The 25,445-nt window shown below is 38.6% G+C and overlaps 1 protein-coding gene across 1 annotated transcript; it reads left to right on the top strand.

Annotated features, from left to right (window-relative positions):
• The first annotated feature begins 9,791 nt into the window (after positions 1-9,791).
• C9orf72 (C9orf72-SMCR8 complex subunit) lies at positions 9,792-25,206 on the top strand. Its single transcript, XM_058823790.1, has 11 exons — positions 9,792-9,815; positions 11,285-11,770; positions 14,679-14,738; positions 15,632-15,727; positions 16,351-16,415; positions 17,223-17,295; positions 20,294-20,410; positions 21,115-21,350; positions 21,851-21,908; positions 22,423-22,532; positions 22,613-25,206. The coding sequence occupies exons 2-11, from the start codon at positions 11,327-11,329 to the stop codon at positions 22,797-22,799; spliced, it is 1,446 nt and encodes a 481-aa protein (XP_058679773.1). The 5' UTR covers positions 9,792-9,815; positions 11,285-11,326; the 3' UTR covers positions 22,800-25,206.
• The last annotated feature ends 239 nt before the right edge of the window (positions 25,207-25,445 follow it).

The following is a 25,445-nucleotide window of genomic DNA, read 5'->3' as shown; positions in this document are numbered from 1 at the left end:
ATACCACAAGGCAAACCTCTCAACTTAGAGGCAGATTACATGTGTTTTTACATATATTTATATGAAGAAAAGCAGGTTTATAAAATAGGAAAAATGGGAAATTCCTTGAAAATGCACCCAAAAAAAAGCACTCAGAGGTGTTTGGGGATTTGGCCATTGACTCTCAAGATCAGTAACTGTAAGCACCAGAATAGCACAAAATCAACACTTGTGCCCCAGCTCTCCAAGATCAACAGCAATCTTCCCAAGAGAAGAGAGAAGAAAGTTAAGACTGGGTGAATGTTACATTCAGAATGGGTGTATACCTGAAGTTATTAAGGATGATAATGGTGCCACTACCACCCGTATTTAAAAACTCAATATCACAACACACACTGTTTTTTTTATCACGCTTTTGATGAAAATACACAAAATACATGAAAGTAAAGCAGAAATAAAATGTCTAATAAAAATGCCTTACTAGGTTATGTAGACAGAAGCTTCTGTAAGACACGAATCTACCATAACCCACTCAAAGTTTAACCAGTCAACCAACAATTAAAACAAATATTTGATGAATCACGTTTTTTTCAGAACCTCTTAGAAAGACTCTCTAATATTTGAACACACCAAACAAGATAATCAAGCCTGAATTATAAGGGCAGAGAAAATAAACATTGAAGTCAAGATAGAATGCCAGAGAAGTGTCTGTTACCAAGTTTTGCTTGCAACATTTCAGAGCAGGATCAATTAAGCAAGGTATAGAAAGATTCCAAATCTTTTCTCCAGTGAAAATAATTGCACACATTATGAGGCAGTGTTGAATTATACCCACATTGTTGTTCTAAGATAAAGTTGTCATTGATAGCTGCAGTCAACATCCTGCACTGCCTCAAGGCAAGGTTGTCCTCTCCTGCAAATCTAAAGGAAATTTTGCCACCGATCCCAGTAGAAGTAAAAGCCAATGCAGAGAATGAAAAAAGATACAGGAAAATAAAAACATCTCCAACGCTGATATATTTCTGCAGCCCTCATTGATACTCAAGGTTTGCCTGCATATTGTGTCACCGTTTCGTTTAACTGTACAAGACGAATGAGTATCTGGAATCATTTAAGTATAATGAAATCCTATTTGTATTTCTAAACTGACACCATACACTACCCAGAAGTCTTTACACATAGCTAAGAGGGCTTGCTAAACGCATTTGATGTGATTGCTAGCCAGTTCTGTGGATGCTTGAAGAAACTTAGTCACTTTCAATTGTCTTAGAATCTATGCAGCCTGCATACACTTCATCATGTGTGGCTTGCACTTACCATCCAGAGAAACTCTCCTTCCAGCTGACTATAATAAAAAGCTGAGCGGTATTTGGATTTTAACTACTTTCTCATATGGAAAGGCTATGTCACTCGGAACTACCATGATCCTAAGAAACAATTGTGCCTCTTCACTGCTCAGTTCAAGTGTGTGTAGGACTGGCTCCTCGGTCACATGCAGCTCTAGGAAACTCAAACGTAGTATTTGTGCTGGAGTTGCACACAGTGATGGTAGCAAGGTGATAGGACAGGGTTGCTGGTTGACAGGACAAGGCTGCTGGATGATCAAGTATGCAAGCAAGTGAGGCACAAGGGAATGCTAAAGGTGGCCATTTTTCACTGCCTTGCTGTCTAGCTGAATATGCAACTATCCCTCAGTGAAGAACTGTGGCCATTTTCTGCTTACAAATAACTGCCGGGCCTCTGGTAGATTCCTCGTGTCTTGTGGATATAGGAAGACTTGGATACAAACTTTGAGTCTGGCTAAGTAGTGGAATATACTTCTTTGGCCTTGGAGCTGCAGGAAAACAGCCATAGTAACTTTGTTCTGCTCAAGAGGAGGAACAAAGAAGTTTACATATCTAAGAGTCCATATAAATGCTCTGCATGAAATCCAGTTGAAAAGTCTTCTGACACACAGGTGGAAAAGCAGCAGAGAGATAAACATGCTGCTCTAACAACACATGAATTTTGGGTACCATATTTTTGTCGGAATTAGAAGTCAGATTCTTCAACACCTGTAAAGGTCTCAATAATGACAATAGGATAGTAGAGATTAAAATGAACTACCAGTAAGACAATAAAGCCAAATAAGCAGCTTGATAGACTAGCTCAACATTTACAACTTCATGAACTTGTGATTACCCTTCAGCTGCTGCCATTTCAGGTACAGAACACACTAGCATCACTGAGACTCTTTTTAAAGTATTTCAGCGAAAGAATTACATGCTCAAAACACTATCAGAGCAACAAAAAGACATTACCTAGCTTATGGAACATTCTGAACAGGAAGTCCTGGTTACAGTTTGTTTTGTTCTAGAAGTAGGAGCACTGAAATCAGTAGTAGAGACAGACAACCTGACTTAGCCATACAGCATGGGTAGTAGTAAGGCCATCTTCAATCAGTTTTGGGGACTTTAATACAGAATGTTCTGTCACACATCTGAAAAGGAGGTATTACTAGAACTCTAAGTATGTGTGGAAGTGTTTTCCATCTGGAAATCAAAGCAACAGTATCCTTTATGCAAAGTGTAGTACTGTCCTGATTCCAAGGTTACATGCTATATTTTTACTCTTATAATGCCTTCTGCATTATAAACTGAAATACATTTAAATATGTGGCAAGTCATAAATATGCAATTAGACAGGACAGAATTTGGCTCTTCTGGATCCTCATCCTTTCAGCTACAAACCATCTTTTTAAGGTTAATTCTGTTCTTAGATAGCAAAGACCTAGAGTTCAAGAATGAGTCCTGGGGTGCTTGTGAGGGGCCTCTTCTTGTTCTAAGACACCTAACAAGAAAGGATCAGATAGGGGCATCGGTGTAATGGTATATATGAATGGGACTACCAAAACTGTCTCAGGGAGCGTTCATCCAAATCTGATAATGCTAAAGATTAAGATAACAATCAGATGGATTAAACAGTAATCAGGCAATTAACAGAGACTTTGGTGGGGAAAAAAATCCCCCTAAAAAGCAATATAAAAGCAGCAAAAACATTTGCAGCAGTGGAGATGGCAGCTGCTGATGCTGGGCAGACAGAGCAGCTTCACTGAAGGGCACTGCTGGGCACTTGCACCCTCTTTCTGTGGAGGACACATTGGAGGGAACCCCCATAGCATGTGCCTATGTGACCTTGGAGGGGGCTTCCTCAGTGGCTTGGCAGTCTGAGCTGCTGTTTTTTTGTGAAACAGGCAAAAATGAAATAAGCTGCACCTGGGGTTCATTATTCCATGAGTATGGTCATCCTGTGTGAAGCACGTATATGTTATCAAAAGATTGTTATGCCAGCTCTGATGTGTTGTGATACTAAGAATATATAGGCGTAGCCAAGGTAACAACTGAAAACCAAATGGCTTCTTATTGTAAAAACACTGAAAAGGGTATGTGTAACAGTTGGCAATTTAATCAGGTTGACTGACTAGAGAAAATTGCAACTACGGAGAATTCAGCAGTATTGTCTGCTTCTGGTGACAGTTGCAATCTTGGCTGGTATTCAAGCAAATTTTAGCACTGAGTCTAAAACTGTACTACACTAGGAGAAATCTACAGGCTGTTTCCAATTTTGGTACTGATCTTCAGTGACCCCTGAGGAAACCAGTCTGTTCTTCCTTGACCTCTAGCTTACATGAAGTCTTAAAGAACGTCAGATTTGCAGCAGTCTTTTGGTGACACCAAGAAGACCTAGAAAAGTTGAACCAGAATAGCAGTGACATCAGAACCCTTCTTCTTTCTCTCAGCACAGATATTGACTTCAGAAATTTCCTACCATTTTCCCAGGAAAAACCTCTGAGTACTAACCAAAGGTACTACACCGGAAGACCTTTTACCTATGTTGGGCTTGTTAGTCAACTACCAACCAGCTTCTGCTGATTATCCAGCAAGTGTCTGACCCATTCCAAAGACAAAACAGAACCAGGATCTTGCCATGTTATTCAAGAGTGTACAGTAATATATTTTGAAAGAATACCATGGTAATTTTATAATACATTACATACTTCCTCCAGAAACAAGAGGTATTCCTTGCATGTAGCATGGTACAATAACATCTCTAGCAGCAGTAAGGGACATGCCTTTGAAAGCAGTGACCTCCTTTCAAGTGGAAATGACATTGGAAATAATGAAGAGAAAATCAGTATTTTTAAAAAGTGTGTATTTCAATATTTTGTTGAAAGTGGAAAAAGACTTTCAAGTTCAGAAATGCCATGTCTCAAAAGTTTTTATGCTTGAGAGTAGGAAAACGCTACTCATCCAAGAAAATAGCTGTGCAAGGTATTGCAAAAGATGTGATTTTTGATTCAAAAGATGAACAAACTGAAGTCCCTATTTTCAGTTTTAGTACAAATATCTTTGGGTTTCAAAAAAGCAAGTATTTTCTGCCTTTCCTGACTTCCTTTCTTCACCAAATAAAAGCACAAGTATATGCACAAACAGTAGAATAGACAAGTGTCCATCAAACATGACACTTCGTTATGAATCCTCTGCAGCCATACCTGAATATGAAAGACGTGCATTTTTTAGCACAGTCTGCTCATGATGGCACGTACTTGGTCTGTTTTGCCACCCAAAATTCAAGAGGGCCTTTTATGGCAGGTGGAAGGTCCATGAGAGTACTTTACACTCCCCTACTCAGTGGTACATGAAGGCTAATGCACTCATGCAGAAGATTTTAAAACATCTTCCAAATATGACTGTCCTAATAGAGCAGTACTGGGCCATTTTCATAAGCTTTGGAGAAAAGGACAAAATTTCCTCCTTAAAACCCCATGCTGCTGGCAATCAGCATATCCATGGCAAACTGCAGGGACTATCTACCACCTTTAAAATCAATATGCTCCCACAGATTTTCATCAATACATGTCAGAGTCTCCTCCAACAAGAGAAGTAAAACTCTGCAGAAGAAGAGAAAATGAGGAAGAAGTGGTTTATGTTGTAGTCCTAATAAGCAGTGCTGCTATAGTTTCTCTGGCCTTCTTCCTTTGTAACATGTATCGAAGAAGCTTTCTGTTGTTTTCCCACTATCTTTCACACTTGAAAATTTCCCAAAATACACATCTCCAATTTTAAAATATGGTCTTGGGTTACAACCAACTTTGTTTCATTGTTAGATCAACAGGATATAATGACATAAGCTTGCCTCTGTGCAACATTATTCCCACAGTTAGGTTTGCCTGCCTACATACCCAAACAAAACAGAAACTGTTTTAAACCGCTGTAGAGGTTTAGACAGGTTAAGGCTGATCTGTGATAGAGCTAAGTTGTATTGTCACATAAATATTAATACAGAAGAAAAAGGAGAGAGGGAATACTCACCTGGAGTTGGGAAGTCAGATCAGATGAGACCAGCTGTTTTTAATAGGTTTATGAATTTAGAATTTATAGAAGTCTGCTGTGTAATTGCATCTGAACAATGCCTTTATTTGAAAAATACACCCAGCAGAGGAACTTGGTTAATGAAAACTACCTTTAGCTAAGATCTTACTACTAGAAGAAACTTGGGTTTCTCACTTAGGGTAAGTATATCTGAGAGATATATATACCACATGACCTTATCTCTTATTTATCAAAAATATCCTGTCTATTTCCACTTTCCAGCTAAACTCTTCATGGATAATTGTATGTTTTCTTTGACATAATTTACTTTCTTACTGAGACAGCTCTCCCCATCAGTAGTGTTAGAATAAAACAACACAGCTGGTTATATCCTGGGGTGAATTCTCCTTTTCTTCAGTTTTGTAATTTATTTATTTATTTCTGTTATATCCTGGGGTGAATTCTCCTTTTCTTCAGTTTTATAATTTATTTATTTCTAACTGATGACACAGAAATACACTGTAAATTCCACATTGACTATTATTTTTGCCACATTCCTATTATTTCCTATTATTTTGCCAAGTCAAAACTACTCTAGTGGTTAGTATAGCAGATCCTGTCTTGCCATGATTTAAAAATAACTCTGGAATCAAGAAAACACTTGAAACTCAAATGACTACTGATCCATCATAAATAAAACAGTTTTTACATGTTTCTAATTGATGGTAGGCATCTTTTAAGACACTGATTTTGGTTTTAATTTTTTTTCATTTCTGGCAGCTGAAGAGGAACAGTCAGTGTGAGTTCAGCAGTCAAGAAAGAGTTAACTATCTTTACTGCCTAAATCCATAGTCTGTCAAAGAAGAGTTAACTATCTTTACTGCCTAAATCCACACACTGTTGCTCCAGCCTGTACAAAGCTGAACTGCTGTTGCGTAAAAGTTGGTGACATTTGTTCAGAGGAAGACCCCTGTTTCCTGAGCTCCAACGCAGCTATTTTAAAAGCTCTTTTGTCATATACAGCTTCCTCCTACCACTCATTTATATAGATCTCTTGTAGCTGTTTCACCAGTCATGAGGGCTCAAAGATATAACACTTTTCTTTAGGGGATCAAATCACTCTTTCCATGTGTGTAACAATCATGGGGAGGGGAAGAAGGAGTTCTCTTAAAATGAAATACCTCAGCACTTCAAAATTCTGCATCCTTAACTTCTGTTTGAAAATTGTTAACTTCAACTGAGTGGCTCTGTAATTTCAAGCTGCTTTCTGTAACTAATGGGTCCCTACACTGTCATGCCTGTGCATTTAGTGATGGCACTGGAACAGGTTGTCCAGAGGTTGTGGATTCTCCCTCACTGGAGATATTCAGGAACCATCTGGACACAATCCTGTGCTTGAGCAGGGAGGTTGAACCAGGTGACCCACTGAGCTCCCTTCCAATCTGACCCATTCTGTGATCAGCAAAGTACTGACATAATGACAGCAGTCTGGGATAGCACTGCTCAGATAAAAACAACTGGTGAGGGGCAGCTAGAATCAATACCAGAAGTACTGTGTAATCAATTTATATTCAGGTCAAGCTCAAATTTGCATGGGTCCTAGTACTTAACAAAGCTAGTGGTTTTAAGAACACGTTAAAACTAGCAACAAGAGACTCAATGAACATGCAAGCACACTTCACTGATTTTGACATAGATGCAAACCTGCCTTAAACCATAAACCAGAAGTACTGAGGAAAAGCCCGTCATTCACCTCTTATTAGAAATAAGTAGCTGGGGATAGGGCAGTGCAAGCTTTGTTTTCTCAAAAATCTTCCTTCATGTTGCTGGTATGTACATAAAATGTAATCTTGGCACTGATACCTGTACTACCACTGAGTGCCCCTATTTCTTGAAGCCTCAACCAACTGTTCCCATTTGCTCTCTTCTACCTTGGACATAATTTTTTTGCCAATCTGCTCTGGCTTAAAAAGAATTTCATTACAGTAAAATTAGATTTTTTCAACATCAGTTTTATGAAGTGATGCAAGCCTGCACTGTCTGAGTGCATGCATGGTTTCACTGAAACAGGGCAGCTAGGTAGCACCACGTTTCGCTGACCTTACTCCACCAGGCTGAGCAACTGAATTCCACTATATTTTATCTCTTTCCCTTTTTGCCTATGAACTCTCTTATTCTCCCTTATTCTAAAGCATTAAGTCATGATGATGATTCAGCTTGCCATACTAAAAACAAAAATAAAATTATAATGTGTTTTCACTTGAGCTCAGTGTCTGAGCTTGTTTTCATCTTCTCTGTGTGGCATACTCTCTATCTAATTTCTGTGCAAATGTGCAGCATTAGGTTTCATAGCCACGTGTATTTTCTGTCAGGGGAAAAATACCTGCTTGCACTGCAGCCTGTCGCTTACCTGATGTGTCCACAAAAGGCACCTGAAGAAATATTAAGTCTCTTCAGATTATATGCAATGAGACTTACTGTCTTCTCCACGAGAAGAAAGTATTCAACAGTGAAGGAAAAGAAAAAGACAACAACCACAGCGCTATGGTAGACAGAAATTTCACACTGCCAACACTATCACCACAGCACTTACAGAGACTCATCTGTAACTTTGAGAGAAAAAAAAAGGACTTGTAATTCATCATTATGTTGCTTTGCATAGAACATGACGATTTTACTTTAAATTTAGAATTCACAAGGCAGTTTATAATGGGATAACTGATACAGGAATACCAAGTGCCTTATGCAAGGCTACATGATAATCCAGTTACAAAATGATGACAATCCTTACATCTTCATTTCTGAAGTCCACTTATTCAGTATCATTACTGATTTAATACCAGTTGCATTTTTTTTACGGTACAGCTTGGTGTCCACAACTGCATGATAATCAATTTACACTAAAGACAAAAACCCTTTTTTTATGAACTGCATAGATTACCATTTAGACAAGAGGTGAGTAGTGAAATGCCCCAGTTTGACATCCAATCTTTGTATTAAACAAATTAAACAGCAGTAACTTTTCAAACTAGTTTACTTCCATTATTCTTCCAAGCTTTTCTGTAATGATTACAAAAATTTTGTCCAGTTTATTTTTTCACTTTTATTGGAGCTTTGCTTCTCAGAAATCAAAATTACAATCTAACAGATAGACATAAGTAATTTCATGTTCAGCATGTTTTTAAAATCATTAATTAAAGTAATCTAAAAGGCAAATTTTAGCTGGCTGAAGACTACACTTTTCAATGTGATGCTATTCAATAGTCTGTCATTAAAGCCATTTTTACAGGCTTCCCAGGGAGGTCATGGAGTGTCTCTGGTGGCATTCAAGACCCACCAGGACACCTTGCTGTGTAATCTGCTCTAGATGAACCTGCCTGAGCAGGGAGATTGGACAGGATCATCTCCAGAGGTCCCTTCCAACCCTAATGAATCTGTGAATTTTGAGGTGAGTGTTTTTGGTGATTAAAGTTGGAGGGTATAAATAAAAGAGTCCCACTTCAGGTCTCTTGTGTCCTATGAAAACTTCCTGTATGGGCCTGTTCAAGCTGCCAAAGACACAAGTCCCCAGGGTACTTCAGGATACTCCTATTTTCTAGGCTGTAAATAAATAAATGCCTCTAATATGTGTCTGTGTTTATTTCAATCATAGAACCATAGAATACCAAGGGGTTGGAAGGCACCTTAGAGACCATCCAGTTCCACCCCCCCCACACACATCCAGGGATACCTCCCACTGCACCAGTTGCTCAAGGCCTTATCCAGTCTGGCTTTAAACATTGCCAGGGATGGAGCATCCACAGGTTCTCTGGGCAATTTGTTCCTGTCTCACCACCCTCACAGTAAAGCATTTCTTCCCAATATTTAATCTAAATTTCCCCTCTTTTAATTTGTACCCAATTCTCCTTGTCCTATCATTACAATTCCTAATGACGAGTTCCTCTCCAGTCTTCCCGCAGGCCCCCGGCCAGGACTGCTAATTAAGTAAGAGGACTATAGACATTCACCACGTACCTGCAACACTACACCCAACTTTCACCACTCGCCGTGCTCTATCTTTGGGATACCCACCCAAATCCGTCATTACCAGCTTCCTCTTTTAGGCCTAAAAGCCCCTCCGTAAATTGTGCCGGTTCCTCCCAGCACAATGCAGTTTCGCCTTTTGGCTTCCTCCACAAACTGCACAGGGTTGCGCCTGTTTCCTTCCACTGTGACCCGCCAGACGCAAGACACTGCCCCGCCAGGGATACCTCGGCACGGCTTTCCCTGTCCGGGGAGCCACACCGGCACACCTCCCCCGCCAGCGATACAGTGGCACGGCTTCCCTTGTCCGGGGCGCTCACACCGGCACAGCTCCCCGCAGCTCGGCCCGGGGCGGTCACACCGGCTCGGCTGCCCCGGCCCGGGGCGGTGCCGCGCCTGCGGAGCCCGCGGTGTGCGGCAGGGGCGGGGCGGCGCAGGCGCGGGGCAGCGGCCGGAGCCGAGGTGAGGCGGGCGCCGGGCCGGGGTGGCGGGGCTGTGTTAGCGTCGGGGGTGGTGTCAGCGGCCTCTCTGCTTTACGGGGAAAGGAGCGAGGGCATCCTGCGTCTGCCTCCCCGGTGCCTCCCCGAGATGTTCAGACCAGATCCGCACGGTGCCACACGGGCCTGATACGGGCCGGGAGCGCGGAGGTGCCGCCGCCGCCGAGGTGGCGGCGGCCGCGGTGGAGAGACGGTGGTGAAAGCGAGCCTCTGGTCAGCCCGTGGATGCTAGGGGTCAGTGGGGGTGGCTGGCGCCATGTCTTCCCTGAAAATCGTAAAGTCACGGTGTCAGATGGCCAAGTCAGATGGTCTTGGCTTCCCGGCTGCCGCTCGGGCGGGGCACCGGCTGCCTCCTGAGAAGAAGCCGGAGCGAAAGAGGTTTTACACTTCTGCTGTGAAGTGATAAATAAAAAAAGAACTTCAGATACAGAGTTTCTGGCGAGTTGAGCTGTGGTAGTGAGGTGTGTGTTCCTGCTCCGTTGGTCCCGGGTGGGATTCCCTGCTGCTGTCATCTGGAGTGCTGCAGGCAGAAAGGCGAGGAAAGCTGCCAACTGCTCATGAGAGGTTTTCCTCAATATGGGTGGGTTCTAGCTGTTAAAGTTTTCCGTCCTTGGTTGAATTTGTTGGCAAACCTTTTTTATTTCATATCGTCCTGTGACTTTAGCCTAACTTTTAGGGAAGATGGAACTTCCTGTTAGCTTCTGCAGCCTTATCAGAATGGGGAAGCTGTAGACTTGGTGGAAACAGCTAGGAAAGATATTCAGGGATTGTGTCCACGCAAGATAAAAAGTTGTCCGTCAATGTATTCTATAAAGTGCTGAGCGCTTGTGTCATAACACCCTGCATATGATGTAAAGGATAGATTTATTGTGTCAGTTTTCATACACAAGCTGTACGTTGTGCAAGTTCATCATACTTCTCTAGTGAGTAAAGGGCATTTGAGGTCTGACTAATGATTGTAAAGCATGCCACTTTTTTATGTGAAACATACATATGTATATACACAAACTTCCTTTCTGAATGAAGTCTGTGATGAAATCTCAGGTGAAGAAGCCAGATTGCTCTTGAAAGTGTCATTTGGAAAGAAAAGAATTGTGGAAAGGCTTTGATTGGAAGGGACCTTAAAGATGGGATGTAGTTCCAATGCCCCCAGCTCTGGGCAGGCATGCCATCCCACTAGTGTTCCTCAGTGCTCCATCCAGCCTGGCCTTCAGCATTGCCAGGGAGCAGGCATCCACTCCTGTGGGCAACTTTTTCCAGTGCATCGCCACCATCACATAAAGAATTACTTCGTAACATCTGATCTAAATATTTTCTTTTAAATAAGGTTTAAAACAAGTCCTAACATTATTTGGCCATGTAAAAAGAAGATGAGATAATGATGATGGCTGGTCTAACTTTTTTGTCTCTGTAATTTTTTTCTTTTTTTTTCAGGTAAAGTAAGCATTTTAGTTAGACAAGAGAGAGGAAACAGGCATGTCAGCTCTTTGTCCACCACCATCCCCTGCAGTTGCTAAGACAGAGATCTCTTTGAATGGCGAGTCACCATTATTAGCTGCCACTTTTGCTTACTGGGACAATATTCTTGGCCCCCGAGTGCGGCACATTTGGGCTCCAAAGACAGAACAGGTACTTCTCAGTGACGGTGAAATAACTTTTCTTGCTAACCACACCCTGAATGGAGAAATACTTCGGAATGCAGAAAGTGGTGCAATAGATGTGAAGTTCTTTGTTTTGGCCGAAAAAAGAGTAATCATTGTGTCATTAATCTTTGATGGAAACTGGAATGGAGACAGAAGCACATATGGACTGTCAATTATACTTCCGCAAAGTGAACTTGGTTTCTACCTGCCCCTTCACAGAGTGTGCGTGGATAGGTTAACACATATTATAAGGAAAGGAAGGATATGGATGCATAAGGTAAGTTTTTTGTTCATTCCTTAAAATAATTGTTAGGTTGTCTTAGTGCAGTAGCAAAAATTGAGATGCTGTGATGTCTGTTATGTGGAGTCCAGAGAGACAAACTCAGAAAAGGCTGGTCTCTGTACAGTTTTGACGGTTAAAGGTTGTCAGATGGTAAATCAGCAAATTCAAGGCTGGGATTTTAGCTTGGATTATCCTGTTGATACTATATTGCCTCTACAATTGTGTAGTTGAAAGAGGCTTCCTGTACAGTTTTTTATCTTTCTGAATTTCATATTAATTGTTGCTTTTAATTGTGTTAATTTGTGTATTTAAAGTAGGTATAATTGTAAATTTACTGTGTTTCATATAGTTGTTTTCCTTGTTGAGGTCCAGAAATGGGAACTGATGCAGTTATCTTCCCATTCCTGTTACATTTTTATTTAAAAAAAAGAGAGTGTTAGCAAACAGTTTGTGAGGACTTAAACTTTGTAGAACTAAAGGGAGATCTACAAAAGTACATCTACTTTAGTCCAAATATTTTTACTCCTGGAACTTAAAAATTAAGACATGCTAATTTTTTCTTAAGTGGTGAAACTCTGACCTTTGGATAAATCATCGATATTTCCTTATTAAGTGAAATCTTTTATGTATTTTTCTTTAAACTAAATAACAGTCTAATGGTAAAATTTAAAATTTTTGTCATCGTTATGGAGTCCAAGCTGTCTTAGAGCAGTAGAGTGCCCATCAGCTGTAATGAATATGGTGATGTACATTTGTCTGGTATTTTCTGTTCTGAGGCTTGTAGTCAACACACTTTAAACTTACTCTTTGAGTGCTCTTATCCGAACTAATTACAGAAGTAACAAGCTGATACTATTTTTGTGGTGGTGTTTCCTTTTGCTGTATTGCCTTATTATGGCTGGTAGTGCTTTCTGAAACACTGGGTTTTCATAGTTTCTGGGGTTCATTTTTTAGAGGAAAGATAGGACATAAACTTCTTTCTTAATATAGTAAAAACACATATATTTAATTCCTTATCTAGTCTTTTAAACCCCTGTTAATGTTAGTGGTTTTAATGTAAGTGAATGGTGTCTTATTTTGCTTATTTTGCTTCTTTCATTTAGTGTCCTCTGCACTGAGTTCTAATGAGAGTGGTCAAATAAGAATTATTCATAAATTTTAGCTGTAATAAATTTTCTCAGTTTTTATATTGCTCCATGCCAATATGTTTTCACAGCAGAAGTGACCTTCAAACAGCATTGAGAATGATATTTTTTTTCTTTAAGCAGGTAGGCCAGTTGAATTAGCTGAGACAGCAATACATTCTTAATTAGAATTTTTTTTTGAGAGAGAGCTCAGATTTCTGCATATATTTGCAGTTTTTCAGTCTCATTCAGAAAAGAGAAAACTCATTGGAAAATTTAGATTAAAATTTAGGCATGATTTGTAGAATAATTGTAACTATGATAATAAATTAAAACTGCTTCATTCTGTAGTTTGCATTTTGAGGCATTTTAGCAGCTATGGTTACATACAGCAAATCAAAATAATGATCAAGTCCAATCTGGATCTGTTCTGGATGTTCTAATAGTTGTGAATATTAGCTCTCATTACTTCTGTGTAGAGTCAGACAACATTTCCAAGTAGACTTGAGATGAGAAGAGCCTTTTGAACTCAAGAATTAGGAGAAACACGGAGCAGTGTTCAGACTGGCAAAGAAAGCAGGCAACTCTGAGCAAGTCATCAATATGGGATTAAAACCCCATTCACCTACTCCAGTTTATGCTTTGTATGTCTTTCTAATAATTTTCAACAGTTATATTTTTGAAAAGAAGTGGCCTACACCATTTGTTCAGCCTTATCTTCAAGAAGACTGAGTTTTTTAAAATGATTGTCAAGGATGTCTTCCTTCTCGGACTGAAGGGTGGAGGTGCTCTGTAGGAATCTGCCTTGTTCCAGTATTGTTTTTCACTGATGCTTCTTTTAGATGTTTAGAAAAGGCTTATTGCTGTTTAAGGGCAAACTGCTGTAGCTTAGTCCCTATTCATCTGCTCAAAAAAATCTCTTGCCAACTCTTTTCACACTTGAAGGTGATTAACTCTGAGTAGGTCAGTCACAGGAAACTAATGGTTAACCAATAAAAATGCAATAACCCATCAGCATCTAGCAAAAGATATCATTAGTTCTCCCAGCATCTGCTATTTTTTGTGACTTGTATTGATGCTGCAGCGATTAATGCCAAATCCTCTTCGTGAATAATAACTTCATTCCATTGCAAGTTCATTTTAAATGCAGTTTGCTATTCAGCTGCTGGTGAGCCTGTTTTCAGAGCTTTGTTCAGCCTCTTGTACATTGTTTTGTGTACCTCTTGTACATTGTTTTATGTACTCTGAGGTTTTGTGTCTCCTGTACTTGGTTATAAAACAATGTTTTGAAGACCTGTAAGCCTTCAAGAGATGGGGGAAAAAAAGTCTTTTGTTTCCCACCCTCCCCAGTCCAATAATTTTTCTCATTCTGAAGATCTTATTTTTTTCCTGTTATGTCAGGAATCCTCAATCTATGCTATATCCATCTGAAAATAAAAATCCATACATAAAGGGGAATTCTTCACCATAATCTCATCATCTGGCATTTTCTTGATCTGCAATGACAAAAATGTTTTGACATTGTCATCAAATCATTCCTTTCCTGCCCAAACATGGGAGATGTGCAGTGGAGGAGTGGAGGGCAGAGCAGGGAGCGTTGATCTGTGTTGCATGACATCACCTCTTCCTAAAGTTAACTCTGTAGAAGAAAAAGTACTTGAACATCAAAATTTGAATGTAAGAAGCCTGACTCCACAGGGAAGAAACTGAGTGACTGGTGTGTGCCTACATACATGAACAAATGCCAGAGAGTTTATATTTAACTGCTTCTCTTGCAGGAGAGGCAAGAACATTTCCAGAAGATTGTCTTGGAAGGCACGGAAAGAATGGAGGATCAGGTAAGGGCCATCTGGCGGATGCATGTGGCACGCCATTGCAAAACCATTTGACTGCCTCTTATTACTGTAGATGTTGCTTCTTATTTTTGGATCCGGGAGAATGCATTAGACTGGCTAATAATGTGACATGCACACTAGGCAAAGTTTCTGAAGATAGGATGATGGAAGCTGTGATCAAATTAAAGGAAATTATATTTCATCACTTTAGGGATAAAGTAGAAATTTGTGAAGAATATTACCTTTCAGAAAAGGAAACTCATTAACTTGAACTTGTAACAAGCTCTGTAAAGGTAGCAGTTTCCATAGAGTCATGCCAGCCTCCTATTGAGCTTGTTTTTTGTTAGGTTTAGAATTATAGAGACATATGGACTCTGTGACGTTGAAATGTGCTTGGAGATTTAATGGATGAGACTGTGAAAAGAATTTGATTTCTGAAACTCTAAATGTGAGACTGTGGCTTCCTTCTCTTGTGATAGATAAGTCAGGAAATTATTTTTGTATGTTAATGAGTAATGTGCTTGTTTGTTTTCCAGTCATTGTTATAAGATCAGACTTGAATGTAAAATGCTTAACAGTGATTGCATGTAACATAGTATGATCAAGTTATCTCACATCAAATACTTCTTGTCTAGGCCAATCAAAACTAATGCTGAAAATTAGCATAAGACCCAGATATGCATGTTAGGTGTGACGTTGAGAAGCCAAATACATTTTTCTAGTTTATAATTATTGGTGAGCAAAGCCCAAATCTGTGCATCAATTTCTGCTCATACTACCCTTCTGAGCAGTAGGAAGTTAGGATGTTTTGCATGTAATACTGCAAGTGCATGTTGGGAGTAACTTCTGATATTACCCAATGTGCTTTTACTTCAAGCATCTTATTTATTGTTCAGGGTCAGAGCATCATTCCAATGCTGACAGGAGAAGTCATTCCTGTAATGGAACTCCTTTCATCTATGAAATCACACAGTGTTCCAGAAGAAATAGATGTAAGTTCTGGTTTTATTTTTATTCTGAATTTTTGAAAAGTGACTTTCTCCCTCTGGTTAAAACATAGCTTTGTGCCTTTACTTTGGTACTCACTTTCCCAGAGAAAATGCCCATTTTCCTAAATTCTTGTACACTTCTGTTGCTTCGCATCAAGTTCTCCTAAGTGGTGTAATGCATGGCAGTATTTTTTTATTGTCATCACTTAGCAAAATTGACTGCATAGGATTATGTCATTGTATGAATGGAGAGGCAAACCAAAATGAGTGGGCAGATTAATGGATTTGATGTGGATACCTGTTTCAGTGCATTATAGTGTTCTCATGGAAGGAGTAGAAGTGATACGACGTGCACTAATCTAAAGTATTCTGGACATTCTTTGCAGAAAAAAAATACACTAGGAGAAACCTGACTTGTACTGGTGGAGACTTAATAATCAAGTGACTCTTATTTTCCAAATGCTTTGTCTGAAGACAGGTCTTCTTAAGATTATGCTTTTTGGGGAAGCCTTACAAGTTAACTTAAATAGTTTCCAAACAGTTCCCATGTAGCAAAGCGAAAATCAATTAATTGGAAGGTGATCAGATTCTTGTCTAACTTTTGTTTATATTTACTTGCATTTCAGATAAGTGACACAGTGCTAAATGATGATGACATTGGGGATAGTTGCCATGAAGGCTTTCTCCTCAAGTATGAAATTCAGTTTTGATTTATGCTGTAGTAAAATGATTTAAACTTGTGTATGCATCTACATGTATCTATCTGCATGTGCATGTGAACATGGATTGGAATAGATTTCTTTATAAGAGGGGGAAAAATGACATATATTTGGCTTTTTGAGATTTTTGTCAATAAAATGTTATAAAGTTTCTGTCATGCTAAAAGAATGGTTCTGAGCTAATAGCTGCATCTCTGTAGACTCTGTTGTCACAGGATTATTTGTTTGATAATGGAATTCCTATTAAATACACGTTTTTCTTTGATACCTGCATCTAATTTTATAAGACTTTAAGTCAAAGTCTTGCATTTTTTTAAATAGCAAAAAACCTGGGTTGTGCATAAGTCTAAATAAGAGTCCTTAATGGTATGGCATATAGCATGCTTATTGTTGAGTTGTGTATTTCTCTTTTACCCCTGGTTTTAATTTTTAAGTGGAAATAGTTGAACTTGAGAGCAGCTTGGCCTCTTCCTGTGGGAGGGTTTAATAGGTTTTAATTGATGTTCTGTTACATTTCATTGTATCTCCTGCATAACTGCATTCATATATGTAGTGCTTGGTGCCATCTATTTATACACCATCACATGTGCTTCCAATACTGGAGAAACCATCGAACTTTTGGATTTCAGCAGTAACCTATGCTGCTGTTTAAAGTCCTATAGTTATGGACATGTAGGCTATATTTATAATTGAAACACTTCTCTTCTTGTGAAGGTGACAATTGTTTCATTTAAAAAATCTGATTAAATGTATTAACCTATGTCTGTTTTTACTTGCAGTGCAATTAGTTCACACCTGCAGACCTGTGGTTGCTCTGTAGTTGTAGGAAGCAGTGCAGAAAAAGTTAATAAGGTAACATACTTTCTAATAAACTGAACTTAAATGCTGATTATTAGGAGTGTTACTTGGAACAAAGTTAATCTATAAACATTCTTGAGGCTGAAGAAGGAAGGAGTACTATTGTCTGGCTATCTTCAGTTGACTGGTCTAGCAGAAGAGAATTCTGCCAGAAAATTGCCTTTCAGTTGTATTCTGACAACTATAAGAAAACCAATGTATTTAACTGATACAATACATAAATGAGTAGTAAACGAGTCTGAGCTTTTAAAATCAGATTTTCTAGCTAAAATACACAAATAGAAGAGACCTGACTGGCTTGTCCATTTCAGCTATGTCATAGAATCACAGAATGATCAAACTTGGATGAGACCTTTAAGGTCATCCAGTCCAGCCATCCACCTGGCACTGCCACAGTAGTTCCTAAACCACTCAACCACATCACCTAGCACCAGATTTAAGACACCTCTTAAACATGTCCAGCCATGGGGTCTCCACCACCGCCCTGGGAAACCTATTCCAGTGCTTGACGGCTAACAGTGAAAATTTCTTTTATAATAATTAATCCGAGTCTCCCCTGTCTCATTTTAAGACCATTTCCTCTTGTCCTCTCACTGCGGGCACAGCAGAGACTGGAGACATAGGAGAGACTGATCCTCACCTCACTGCACCTTCCTTTCAGGGAGCTGTAGAGAGTGATAAGGTCACCTGAGCCTCCTTTTTTCAAGACTAAATAGCCATTCCCCCTCAGACATGTTTTCTAATCCTTTCCTTGTTGCCCTTCTCTGGACACATTCTAGCAGTCCAGCACTTCAGTGTGCTTTTTGAAGCGAGAGGCCCAGAAGTAAAGACAGGATTTGAACTGTGGCCTCATGAGAACCAGGTACAGGGGGACAAGCACTGCCCTGGTCCTGCTGCCACAGTATCCTGCTGCCACAGTATCCTGCTGGGATGCTGGCCAGGATGCTATTGGCCTTCATTATTACCTGGGCACACTGCTGGCTCATTTAAATCTGGCTGTCAACCAGCACCCCCAGGTCCCTTTCTCCTGAACAGCTCTTGAGTGACTCTGTCCCCAGCCTGTAGTGCTGCATGGAGTTGTTGTAACCCAAGGGCAGGACCCAGCAGTTGGCCTTTTTGCACCTCATGCAGTTTGTCCTTGGCCCATTGATCAAGTCTGTCTGATCAAGTCTCTCTGCAGAGCCTTCCTTGAGCAGATCAACACTCCTGCCCAACTTGGTGTCATCTACAGACTGACTGAGGGTGCACTCAATCCCCATGTCTAGATCATCAGTAAAGATGTTGAATATGATCAAACCTGGAACTGAGGTCTGGGGAACACTGGTAGTGGTGAGTATACAGACAATACCCATGTCATTGGGTATTGTCTGTATGCTCTTAAACAGTTAGTGTCTCCATAATTTCTCCTGCACTGAGCAGTAAACAGGTTTCTGTGTCATGAGCTGTTTGTGTTTCGTGGAACATGCGTCTATTTCTTCAATGTGAAATAAAAACATTATGAACAGTGGACCTGCTGAATAAATTGTATATTACTTGTGGAGTATACATGCTATATATGTATAGCATGCTATATACAAGAAGCCCATTATACTATTTTATAGCATAAAGACTTCTTGCCTTAATGAAGTATTAAAGTTGGGTTTTTTTAATTTAAAGGTAATTTAGTAAACCTATGTTTTGAAATAAACAAAATTGGGGCAGAGGGAATGCATTGTTTCATGTGTATTACCAGCAGTGATAAAGGACCTCTGATCAAATCAATAGTAAATGCAGGTGCCCAAAAGCAACAGGCAAACCAGAGAAAAGAAAATTCTCAGATCTTAGCTGCAATCACAGCTAACCATAGTTAATATGTATGGTTTCAGAAATTTAAGATTTACATGCATTTAAGTTACTGGACATGTTACATGCTTAAAAGAAATGCTATCATGCTATCTATGTACGCACATATGCTATATATAATACAAGAGGAAATGTTAGAAGCTTAAGTAGTTATAAAACACTTATAGATCATCGAATAGTTAATAAAAAGGACCTAATGTCTAAATGGTTACGAATTAGTAAAGTAATATATCAATAAGCTAGAGAGTATAGGGAAAAAACAGTGTAAAAGAATGTGAGCCTCAAGACATCAAGGGTAAATTTCATAAATTAATTCTACACGTTCTTATCAGCAGCATGCTCCTTGTGTCATGGTACAACTCTTCTGAAGTAACTGCTTTCTTAATAGCATATTTCAGCTTATCTGAAAGGAAAAAAAGCCACTTGTGGCATATTGTGACAAAAAGTGTCAGTCACAAATTATGTTGTCATTGTTCTAGGTACTGCAGAAACACATTGTGCAAGGACAGAGTCTTTTCAAATATCTTACAGACACAGATAAGACACTACAGGTTAAGACTGTTAAGAGATGAGTGGAATGGAATATGTGTTGTATTTGGAGTGATAACTCGTAGCTGTTTCAGCTCAGAAGATTGAAGATGGGTGATGAAGTACCTGTGTTCATTGTAGTAGAGAGTTTAAGGAAATTACTGAGGAAATAAGCATCAGTGCTTATTTACAAAATTAACTGTGCCTGATTTGAGACAATAACTGCTATTTCAACATGGAATGAACAAAAAATAAGAGACCTGAAAGGCTAGGAAAGTAATCACAGTAACTCATGTTTATTAAAAGAAAGATGTAGAAGAAAAAAAGTGATTTGTTCTACATAATTGGGTAAAAAACAAATTTGGTTGCAAGAATGTGTAGGATTTTTTTCATAATTTGACAAGAAGTTGGAGTAGTATGGCTTAGTGCTAGTAATTAAAAAATAAGTAAAAGTAAGCATGTCACTATTCTGTGGCCTGTTACTAAGTTTTGGCTTTTCTAATAAACGTGCTGAATTCTTTTGTTCGTAATTTGAAATGCCCAGTACAAGGCATTTCAATAGTCTAGTCAGACTTATTTCCTTACATTTTCCTGTTTTTCAAAACTATTCTTTTTAATGCAGATTGTGAGAACGTTGTGCCTGTTTCTCACACCATCTGAGCGGAAGTGTTCCAGACTCTGTAGAAGTGAGTCCTCTTTCAAATATGAGTCAGGACTTTTTGTTCAAGGCTTACTCAAAGTAAGTATGCTTAGGAAAGTTCTGTTCTTCTGTAGTGTAAGAACATTCTTCAGTGTATGTTTTTGCATATGGTATGCACACACATACAGACATTCACATTCAAAAATGTATCATTGTCCCGTGATGTCATTTTTTCTGGCATTGTAACTCTCCTTGTAATTATCTTCATGTTAAAATTCCAAGCCAGTCTTTTCTATGACACATCTGTTTCTTGAGGATTGTTCAGGATTGTTCCTGTACTTTGAGGTACAATAATAATATGCTCTTGTCTGCTTGGGGCTAGAATTCCAAAAGTAATTTAAGTTTTTGTGTTTTAACAAAACCAAGGATATCAGGCCTGGAGTTTCCAAGTATTTTAAACAGTCTGTAGCAATGGGTGGAGATGACTAGAAAAATAATGCTTCTTGCTCTAGCAAGCAGTCTGAACTTACCAGGTAATTACAATACTATAATGCTAATGGGCTCACAAACCAGGTGATGCAATACTCTAATAGACAGGTCACCTCAGCACCTGTTTTCACCTTTTTGTTAAGGAAATCATCCATTATTAAGGACTTAGTACTGCAATACAACCACCAGTTGTTCCAAACAAAATGCATATGAACAAATGGGTTATAAAATGTAGGCATGATGTTTTAATATTGTTTTGTCCCAGTACAGCTTTGCATTTTTAACTGAAATAGCGTTTTTTTCCACTAAAACAGGATGCAACAGGAAGCTTTGTGTTGCCCTTCCGTCAAGTAATGTATGCCCCATACCCTACTACTCATATAGATGTGGATGTCAATACAGTGAAGCAGATGCCACCTTGTCATGAACACATCTATAACCAACGACGATACATGAGATCTGAACTGACAGCATTTTGGAGAGCTAATTCAGATGAAGAAATGTCTCAAGATCATATTATCCACACAGATGAGAGTTTCACACCTGATTTGTACGTATTCTTCTCACATCTCACCAAGTTACTTGGTTTGGGATGAGAGTGTAGAGTACAGAGCCTACTTGCTAATAAAGTACATAGAGCTTCTTAAAAGCAAAAAAACTTCTTCAGTTCTGGAATTTACACTTGTTGTGGCAGAATTGACCAGATCCTTCAGTAGTTTGGTTATATCAAATACTATTGAAATTAATTTTCAGTGATAATTCTGACCATGTCATGTTAATTTTATTGCCTGTTGTAATTAGGGGTATAATAGAGATAAGTGTATTTGGCAGAGACCAGTGGCATTTCTGGATTTAGTTAATTTCATCTGAGTGCTTTAAAATTCTCTGTTATCTTTAAAAATACCAGAATTGTAATTTACTACAGTTTTAAATTCACTTTTAATTTCAACCAGACTATCAACAGTAATGCTACTGCGGTGTTCAACTCTTAGAAGGTTAATATCCCTTACTGGCAGTAACTCACATGTTCCTTTGTTTTCTTTTCCATAGAAATGTCTTTCAAGATATCGTGCATAGAGATACATTAGTAAAAGCCTTCCTGGATCAGGTAATTCTTGCTTTTTTCAGAAAAAAAAGAAACACAGTTCAGTACTTTGACCCCTAGGAACAGATAATTTAACACAAATACATTAATTACATAATTACACAAATATCATTCAATGGTTTGGTAGCTTTTCTTCATACTACTGCTGTGATTCTTCTCTACATAAGTAGAAAGAAAAATATTGATATGAAACTAAATCCCTGCTTAATTGTGAAAAACAAGGGACATTTTCTATTGCTGTGCAACAGTGTCTGCAATTACAGTATTGAAAAAACTGCCTGACCAGAAATAATTTCAGATAACTGTCCAAATGGAATTGTAATACAGCTTCATTTATTGTATATGAGCAGATAGAAAACATAGGAAGCATGCTGTCTATGTACAAATCTGCCATTATTTGCCTGCTTTGTTATAATTAAGAATATCTTATGTGTGTATGCAATGTTTCTTTATTTTCCAGATTCTTGAAATGATTCTTGAATTTCCATGTGTACCTAATATTCTTGATTTTTAACAGATTTTTCACCTGAAGCCTGGCTTGTCTCTAAGAAGTACTTTCCTTGCACAATTTCTGCTAGTCCTTCACAGAAAAGCCTTAACTTTAATAAAGTACATAGAGGATGACACGTAAGTGAACAGATGATGGAAAGTAGATTTAGGGAAGCTTCTTTTGCTCTTTTTGAAAGCATGTTTTTATTTCCTTGCAGGCAAAAAGGCAAAAAACCTTTTAAGTCTCTTCGTAGCTTAAAGATAGATCTTGACTTGACAGCAGAGGGCGATCTTAACATAATAATGGCTTTGGCTGAGAAGATTAAACCAGGTCTACACTCCTTTATCTTTGGGAGGCCGTTCTACACCAGTGTACAAGAACGCGACATGCTCATGACATTTTAAAGTCTTCCCTGCATCTGATATTGCAGTCCTGCAGAACACGAAATCTGTCAGTGGCACCCCCAAACTGGTGACAAGCTTTGTCGACTGAGGGTAAAGCATCAGGAGCACAGTGACGTTGAGGTGTGTCTCAGGCAGTAAGGGTCTTGTTAGAGGGAATTTCAGCTTAGCTATATAAGCATGATTTTAATTAATTGGTCTCTTCTGTGTGTTTTTTAAATTATAAATGTTACCAGAGGTTACCAGAGATTCCTTGGCCATATTGGCTTGGTGGATAAATGTGGTTATGTTTTGGTGTATGGTAAAAGGAAGCATTTTGATTTTTATTCCCCAGAAACTTCTTTCAAGTGTGTGTCAGATTTTCTCTGTCCTGCTGTGTCAGTATTTTTAGTGTTTCCACAGAAAACAGTAACTATGTCCTCACTAACAAATTGTCCTCACTAACAATGGAGGTTGCAGAAAATGTTTCTTCCAAGAGTTTTTAAAACTGTTGTTCTTATGTATGTGGTGCAAATCTTAAATATGACTTTTACTCTTCTGCCTCTTTTAACACTACTGCCTTCTTCCTTTAGAGCATTTAAACATGTTTGCAGTTTTAATGTACTACAAAGTGCTGTTTCTGAGTGCAGACTGTTGATTATTTGCAGCTTAAATAGCAGTGCATTGCACGTGGGAATTAGATCATTACTCAAGCAGCTTTGTGCATGTAAGTGCCAGCCAGGATACTCTTATCATGTCTTTCTGGACTGTCCTGCAGTGGAGTCAGTGATCCTGGTCAGTAGTCAGCTGACTTAAGTCTTTCACAGCAGTTGTCAGTCCTTCTGTTTGTAAACTACTACTGGTAGTTGCACTGTCAGTTTCCATGAGGCTCGTAGAATTGTTTGGAATGGAAAAGACCTTCAAGATCATGGAGTCCAACCATTAACCCAGAACTGCCAGGTCCACCTATAAACCTTGTTCCTAAGTACTACATCTATACATTTTTTGAACTCTTCCAGGGACAGTGATTCCACCACTTTCTGGGCAGACTGTTCCAGTGCTTGACAAAATATTCAGATTAAAGTATTAGACCCTTCCAAAGAACATAAATGTGATAGCCGAGATAAAAGATAAAACAGTACTTTTTTTTCATTTACATTACCATTAATATATTTAATAATCCTTAATTTATAGATGTGCGCAGCTATGAACTAATGTGATTAGCATTTTTGTAAGTTAACTCTAGTCATTAAGCTTACCTATCTTCTTAGTTCAGCTTAGCGTATCTCCAACTTAGCTTGAAAATCAAAACACATTTTCTATTGGTATGTCTCAACCTTTCATTCTCAGTAATATATAGAGCAAATCAGAAATTTGAGCAAATATATATAGAGCAAACCAGAAATCAGAGATATATCTGTAGTGCACATTGTTGTATCTCTGCTCTTTTTGGACAAGTTTTGGAATTTCTTTGTGTCATGTTTCAGCATAAAGTCATAACTCAGTCTTCACTGGAAAAGGGAAAGATCTGCACTGACTGGAGAAGCCATGGCTGCTTTATTGCTTACGTTGTTTATAGCTCTCCTTTGTAAATAGGTTTCTATTTTCAAGATAATGTTTTAGTATTATTTTCATGCGGTGTGACAGAAAAGTTAGAAGTTGGACTCCCATTTTTCCTGAAATGTCTAATACTCAGATTTTAAAAGAAATACTGTCCTTTATTTAGATGTCCAAAATTCCAGTATGTTTCCTGAAAGACAAAGATCCTCTATCAAATGTTTAGAACCTCTAAAAGATGTGAAATTAAGCCCCATCTGCACACCATTTTTGTGAGTTTGCATCATCAGTATTACCAGGTTGCAAAAGAACTGACATTTTGTGCAGACATCTTTTTGCCGTACATGTATGTAGAACTCTTGCATTAACTTGGTGATTCATCAAAGGAACTTGTCAGAATTACATAAGTTACTTGTGCTGAGTTTGTCATTCTAACACTGCTGTTCCCTTCTGTGTTTTTAATCAAGACATTAGAGCCTGAATGGGCTTAAGTTGTTACTCTCATGGGTAAATAGTGAAAGAAATGTAATAAACACTGCCAAAACTTCTAATGTAGAAGTTGTGTCAAAATATAGGAGCTTTAAATCTGCTGCTGAAATTAATCCTTTCAGCTTGATAAGCATTGGAAACTAGACACTGACACTACTAACAGAGAAGCTTTTGTTTACAGAAGATTCTGTTATTTTTTTGAAGTTACTAAAAACTGGAAATTCAGTTGCTACTTTTGTTGCACAGCTGTCACAAGTGCAGAATGTATAGTTAAGTACATTATTAAATGCATCTGCATGTTGTGTTGTAAATCTAACTCAGGAAACAAAGTAATAAAATTCATGCACAATTTTGGACTTTAATTGTTGCTGATTTTTTTTCACATATTTCTGCTCTGTATCTAAAAGCATCATTATCTTTCATGCTTTGAATTAAAGAAGAAAACTTTCTTCCTTCTTGTTAAATTTATTTATGCTTGGTTGCTGTCACTGATGAAAGTCACATGTTATTTAGTTCCTTCATTTGTCAAGGACTTGGTCATTTCAAGCTGAGACCGATGGGACTTGCTATGCCTCTGATGTACTCAATTATAAATTTTAAAAACTTTAAATCCCATAGGTGAGA

Source organism: Ammospiza caudacuta, chromosome Z (assembly GCF_027887145.1).
Source record: "Ammospiza caudacuta isolate bAmmCau1 chromosome Z, bAmmCau1.pri, whole genome shotgun sequence".
NCBI classification, from domain to species: Eukaryota; Metazoa; Chordata; class Aves; order Passeriformes; family Passerellidae; genus Ammospiza; species Ammospiza caudacuta.
This window is presented reverse-complemented; position numbering and strand designations above follow the sequence as displayed.